The sequence below is a fragment of the Monoraphidium neglectum genome, assembly GCF_000611645.1.
Source record: "Monoraphidium neglectum strain SAG 48.87 unplaced genomic scaffold scaffold01591, whole genome shotgun sequence".
Classification (NCBI taxonomy): Eukaryota; Viridiplantae; Chlorophyta; class Chlorophyceae; order Sphaeropleales; family Selenastraceae; genus Monoraphidium; species Monoraphidium neglectum.
This window is the reverse complement of record NW_014012037.1, coordinates 1-6,333: the sequence shown is the minus strand read 5'-3', so window position 1 is coordinate 6,333 and position 6,333 is coordinate 1. Positions and strand designations below refer to the sequence as shown.

At 65.7% G+C, this 6,333-nt stretch overlaps 2 protein-coding genes across 2 annotated transcripts in view; both read left to right on the top strand.

Moving 5' to 3' along the window:
* The window catches only part of MNEG_8395 (hypothetical protein), a gene marked incomplete at both ends in the record, with an annotated part of 4,176 nt that extends 1,929 nt beyond the window's left edge, over positions 1 to 2,247 (top strand). Inside the window, 5 exons of the mRNA XM_014043132.1 lie at positions 338 to 418; positions 749 to 832; positions 1,125 to 1,349; positions 1,608 to 1,762; positions 2,136 to 2,247. Coding sequence (XP_013898586.1) covers positions 338 to 418; positions 749 to 832; positions 1,125 to 1,349; positions 1,608 to 1,762; positions 2,136 to 2,247 — 657 coding nt within the window. The remainder of the gene's footprint in view (positions 1 to 337; positions 419 to 748; positions 833 to 1,124; positions 1,350 to 1,607; positions 1,763 to 2,135) is intronic.
* A 2,032-nt stretch (positions 2,248 to 4,279) lies between these two features.
* On the top strand, positions 4,280 to 4,854 carry MNEG_8394 (Protein PROTON GRADIENT REGULATION 5 Flags: Precursor; the record flags this gene model as incomplete). Its single annotated transcript, XM_014043131.1, has 3 exons — positions 4,280 to 4,286; positions 4,372 to 4,515; positions 4,751 to 4,854. The coding sequence occupies 3 exons, from the start codon at positions 4,280 to 4,282 to the stop codon at positions 4,852 to 4,854; spliced, it is 255 nt and encodes an 84-aa protein (XP_013898585.1).
* Between the last annotated feature and the right edge of the window lie 1,479 nt (positions 4,855 to 6,333).

Sequence of the window (6,333 nt, the reverse complement as noted above, 5' to 3'; positions counted from 1 at the left end):
CATCACCGCCATGCTCAAGAGCGTCACGCGCTTCACCATACAGGTCTGGAGGGGCGGGGGGTGGTTGTGCACGGTGGTCGAGGGGCGGTCGGATACAGGTTGGAGCGCCCGTGGTTCCAGGCGCCAGACAGTCACTTGGTGCCGTGACTGGTGTTCAGGGGGAAGCGTGCAGCGCAGGAGCAGGTGCTCAAGGCCAGGCAGGCGCAGGGCCCCAGCTGCCGACGACGGACGACTCGCTCTCACCCCCGCCCTCGCCCTCACCCTCACGCCGCCTCCCCCGCACCCCTCAACACCCTTGCCCTTCAAACCATCGTCCCCGGCACCCCCAAACCGTCAGGTGTTTGTGGCTCTGATCCTGGGGTTCTTCACGCTGTGGGATCTCCCCCTCATCAGCAGAGGGGTGGAGAGCCTCAAGCAGGTGTGTGCGGCGCAGCAGCACAGGGCTGGGTTGGGTGTATGTGTTCATGTTCGTGCATGAGGGGTACATGTGTGTGTATGTGAGTGCATGTGCGTGTGAGTGTATGCGCGCGCGTGTGTCTCTGCGCGCGCGCGCGCTCACACGCACGTGCGCGGGTGCATTCATGACATAGAGGAACCAGCAGGATACGCTTGCTCCTCGTGCGACGTGGCATTTCTGCCGCACGAGCAGCTGCAAGTTTGGCAGTGCAGGGTTCGTAAATCCGCTCCCGCAGCTGCTCCCAGTGCTGACCCCTGCGCCGTACATGTCCCTGCCACTCCTTGATCGCAGTCGCGGCTGGCTCCGTTATATGAGGAGGTGGCGCCCGTGCTCGGGGTGTTTGGCAAGCTGTTTGGGAAGGCGCTGGAGGCACAGGTGGGGGGTGCAGGGGCGCGCTTGCGTGTCCTTTGTGTGTGTGATAGTGGGCGCATGTATGTGTGTGTGTGTGTGTGTGTGTGTGTAGATATGTGGGCAGGCGCATGTGCACACGTATGCATGTGCAACACGGGCGTAGGGAGCATGTTGACAGGCAACTGTGCCGGCAGCTGCCTCGAACCAACCCTGGAGCGCCAGTCCCGCCTCCTGACTCAGCCTGGCAGCTTTTCCAAGCCGCCACCTTCCATCTCCCTCCTACCCCTCTCTCTCCCTCAATAACCTCCAACCCCAGGCGCGCATCGCGATGGTCAACACCGGGTTGACCGCCCTCGGCATGTGGGCCCTGGCCATCCCCGGCGTCGGCCTGCTGTCCCTCTTCGTATTCATCTGCAGCTTCATCCCCATCGCGGGGGTCATCATATCCACCACGCCCATCGGGTTCGTGGCCCTCACCGAGTACGGCTTCATGAAGCTGGCGCTCGTCATACTCATGGTCACGGGCGTCCACTTCGTGGAGGTGCGTGGCATGATCTGGCGTGATCTGACGCAGTCTATGTAATGTCAGCGTGTCCCAGGTTACAGCCTCAAGCTCGTGCCGGCGGTTCGGGGCCTCGTCCCTCGCGGCCGCTCGCGGCGACGTCGCTGGTCGCTCTTGCCTGAGCGTGTGCCGCGCGCCGTGGAACGCACGCTCGCACGGCGCGCCGCGCCCCGCGGCTGCCGCGACCCTCACTCGCGGGCGCGCCCTGCGCCTCCTCGCCTTCCTCCTCCACCCCAGGCCTACGGCCTCAACCCGGCCATCTACAGCGCGCACCTCAAGCTGCACCCCCTCATGGTCCTGTGCGCCCTGGTGGTGGCAGAGCACAGCCTGGGGGTCTGGGGGCTGCTGCTGGCGGTGCCGCTGACGGTCTTCGCCCTGGACTACCTCATACGGTGCGCGCGCCGCGGCTGCCGCCTCGCACGGCGGGGGCAGAAGCCTGCGCGCCAAGGGTGGCGGGCGGCGCGTTGGCGCCAGGAGGGGGTGTGGATTGCTTCACAGGACGGGCCTTGGGGTGGGGCGTGGACGGTACTTGAAGAGACCAGGGGAAGAGGGGGGGACTGGTCACGAGGGGCGGCGCCGCGTCGCTCCGAGCCGGGCGCAAATGCCGCACGCGACCGCGTCAGCGTCTCGCGTCCCATTTTGCGCCCCCCTCCCTTCACCTGACTCGTGGCGTGCGCGCCTCTTGCTCGGTGCCACTGCCTGCGGCCGCCCTTCAAACAACCTCCTCCGCCCCCGCACCCCACACCCCCGCCTATCCTGCACCAGCTACCCGGACTCCTCTGTGACCGAGGTCGGTGCGAAGGAGTTGGAAAAGGTGGGCACGCAGCGCGGCCGCGGCGGCGGCCCCCACCCCGCGTCCAACAGCGTCAAGCCGTGACGCGCCGACACCCCCGGGGCTCAGAGAGCGACAGCGCCCGGCCCGCGTTCCTTTATACGCACGGCAGCGTGCGTTTTTGGACCCCACTGCCCCTATTTTGGGTGGGGAACCTGTTGGCGTGCATCACCCGTGGCTGCCGCCACCGTTGCTGTGCGCGCGCGCGCGTGCTGTGTGCAGGTGATGCGTGCGGAGGAGGAGGAGCGCGCAGCCCAGCAGATTGGCGGGATGCACCAGCCCATTGGGCCGTAGCGAGCGTCGCGCGGCGTGAACTCAGTAGCAACAACCACAGCAACAGCTGCCACAGCGACGTGGGCGGCTGCTTTGCTCCGCTTGGCGCTGCCCGCCCATTCTGGCGGTGTCTCGAGGCGGCGGCGCCAGAGGTGGCGGCACATTGCCTGCCGCCGAGCCCCGCCCCTCCACGCGGCCACGAATGGTTTTTGGTGCGTGTGCGGCAGCTGTTGCAGTTTCACATGACCTGCGTTGGACGATTTTTCTGATGTCGCCCGGCGGCCGCCCGCCGAGGGCGTGAGCGTCGTGCCCGGCCAAGCGCGGCAATCTGCCATCACCCCATGTGGTCGCCCTGCAAGCCGCGGGGCTGGAGCGCGGCTGGAGCGCGCGCCGCCGCACCATATCCCGGGCCGGCGCGCTCGATATGTGGCTGTACCGACGCCTCTTTCAAGACCTTCTCAATCATTTCCACGTGCAAGCCCCTCTTTGCCTGTATTCAGGGCAATGGGGTGCTTGGCATGCTGCGCCGCGCCTGGAGAGGCTCCGGTACCGCGCAGGCTCAGCCCAGTGCCGCATGCCCGGCATGGCCGGCGCCCATTGCGAACCGAAGCCGGCCGTTGCGCGACCTGCGCCGGTTTCGCAGTAACAAACATAAGCGGAATGGTTTTGGCAGGCTGCATGCTGTGTTGTTGGCTGCATGCCGCATGCAGCTGCCTTGCAGCTGCCTGTGGCTTGGTGCAAGGGCGCGTGGGTGGATTTGTGAGAGGGGCTGATGGCTGAGTGCGTCACCACCGTTTGAGCGGCAGTGGCGGCTAGACACCCTGTAGACCTGCCTTCTCAAAAGGGCTATGCTTGTATGGATCGGGGTGTTGCGATGAGGACGGCAGAGCATGCGCCAAGGCTGCGGGGAACGGGAGTGCCCAGCAAGCCACTAGGCGACGTCGAAGGGCAGTCCGAGCCTCTGGCTCAAAGGTATCATACTCATTCGAATTTGGGAAGACAGGGCATCAAACGTCGATGCACAACATGCATATCTCATTTTGTGATACGAGTCCCGGTGGAACGGGTACGGGCAGGGATACCCCACTCGCTTTGTGCACTCCGCTGCTTGCCGCACACTTGTTCCTTTGATCCCCGGTGAGACGGTGACGGCCGACTACGACTCCAAGGTAGTTGAGATATACTTCTATTCTATCTCTGACAACATCATGCTCGAATGCACGTCTTACTGCTGGCCCACCACGCTCCGTCGCGTGCTCGCACGGTCGGTGTGGCGGTTTTGCCTTGCAGTGACGACGGCCTGGTGTCCGGCCGGCCGCTTGCACCTGCACCAGCTTATCCGTATCCAACCTCCCAACACAAATTACAGTTGTGACGTTCTTTTGCCATCGTTCTATCGCGGTCTTCGCAGGCCTCACGTTCGCGCCCGACAACGCCCTCCAACACCTCGACCCGTCTGGACGGACAGACCAGCTTCAGCATGGCAGCAGCATTTAGCAGCAGCTGCATGGGCTCACGGGCCCGATTCGGCAGCGGTGGCAGCAGCAGATCAGCGCACGGAGGGGTGGCTTGCCCGGCGAGCGTGCGGGCGCTGGCCTACTCGTCGCGAGTGCAGTTGGGCGGTGACTGGGGGACTTCTTGCAGCAACACGATTGCGCAGCCTGTCGCGGTGTGCAGATCAAGCGCAGGTGAGGCCCGGAGCTTCCGCAAAATTGTTCGTCACAATGGGCGGTCCGCGCGCACACGTACATTAAGAACGCATATAATAAGTACAATTGAGCGCTGGCTGGCCTGCTCAGGGCCAATGCATGGTGCGCGCGTGGGGCAACATAGCCTACCACTGCCTCACGCCGAGCGCGCCCCGCGTCGCCCCCGATCCCCGCCTCGACTCTGCAGTGGCTCCGAAGCGGCAGGTGGTGCGGCTGGGTAACAAGGGCGCGGGCGGCCCATTTGCGCCGCTGGTGGTGGTGGTGCGCAACATTGTTGGGGAGAAGGAGTTCAACAAGCTCCGGGGCAAGGCCATCTCAGTCCACTCTCAAGGTGTGCACCAGAGCGCAGCACAAACATCGTGTAGCAATCATTGCAATGCGGTGCATCTTCTGATCGCAAGCAAGGCCTGGTGTGGAGCTCCACTTTGTCGCGCTCCCCCCGCTCTGGCAGCAGCGGGGCCTGGCTGTCCCTTGTCGCGGCGCTGCAGCTGCTGGCTGGAGAGTGGGCCCCCCCGCCGGCGCTGCGCCCAAAATCGCCCCGTGCCCGCACCCGCCCGCCCCTGCAGTGATCAAGGACTTCTGCAAGCAGGTCGGCGTGGACAACAAGCAGGTGCAGGCGGTGGTGCGCCTGGCCAAGAAGAACGGGGAGTGGCTCGGCTTCCTCGCTTAAGAGGCCCCGCGGAGCCCCGGGGGCACCCATGAGCGCCCGCCTGGGCGCCTGCCGCGCCATGCTAGCGGCAGCCGCGTCCGGCGCAGCGCAGCTGGGGTGTGTCCTGGCTTTTTCCGGGCGCGGAGCGCGCAAGCCACCCCTACTTTTTTTGAAACCGGTCTTGAGAGAGGGCACTGTCGCGACGCTGAGGCTATGCAGCGCGCCGAGCCGCGCGCCGGCGAGCGCGACAATCGAGAGGGCCACACGTGGCGCAGCACTTGAATCACGCAGCACGAGCGCCGCCTGGGCAAGCACTCGGGGTTTGCGAGTGTGCTACCATGCAGCCCCCGCTTTCGCGCGGCCGCACGGGCGGCGGCCCTGCGCTTGTGTGTGCAGCAACCCCCGCCGGTCGCATTTGATCCGGCGAGCTGTCTAATTTTGATCCTGCCGGGCGCGCGGGATCCTCCATTTCTGCACTGCGAGCGGTCGGCCGCCCCCGGCCCGCTCGTCCCGCCCGGCGCGTAGAGCGCCGACTGAGTGGCGACGGGAGGAGAGTGCCCGCCGGCGGCTGATGCTTCATACGCACATTCATCGCGGCCCACCTTGTGTAACGCGCTGTCATGGGCACCACAAGATACACTGGATTACGCATGGCACACGCGACACCCCTCGAGGCCGAATCACCAGCATAGCCAACCAAAAAAAACGAGCTGGAAACAGGGCCTGATGCAGGGAGGGACAAACCGCTGCGGCACCGGCATCGCCAACCGCACCAGCAGCAGCCCCAGGCCCAATGGCCCCGAAGGCCCGCACTGCCCCGCATCACACGCCGACGCCGCCCGTCGCGTCGAGCTGCGCGCGGATCCGGGGCATCGCCTCCTCCGGCCTCAGCTGCATCAGGCGCGCCAGCAGGTCCGCCTTCTCCTCATCGATCTGGGCGTTGGGGGCAAAAGGATGAGGGGATGGTTGATATGTATGTATATGTGTATGTGGGGGAAATATGTGGATGTACGTGTTGGGCTGTGTGTGTGGTCACGTGTGTGGATGCTTGCGTGAGCGCGATGGAGGCAGTGTGTGTAAGGGGTGAGGGGGCTCGAGGTGGCCGGGCACAGCAGGGCTGCCTCAGGTGCCCGGCGAACCCGATATTTTCAGCCAGAAGACAAGGCTTAGGCCGTCTGCAACACGGCTTCGGCCCCATTCACACGTTTGGTGCCGGTGGGGTGCGTGGCCGCTGGGACGAAATTATCCCGCCACGACCCCAGCCAGACGCACGTTGCCCGCCGCCCGCCGCGTCCCGCGCGCCCGCACCCCCGCCTGGTCCCCCCGCCCCGCACCTGCACCATCATGAGCAGCAGCTTCTCCCTGGCTGCCACGGGCGCCCAGCTGTTGAGCTCCTCCGCGACCAGGGCCACCTCTGTGCTGCCGCCCTCCAGCACGGGCAGGCCCTCCAGCAGGGAGCCCAGCTGAGTCAGCGCCACCAGGGTGGCCAGGTCGTCGCCC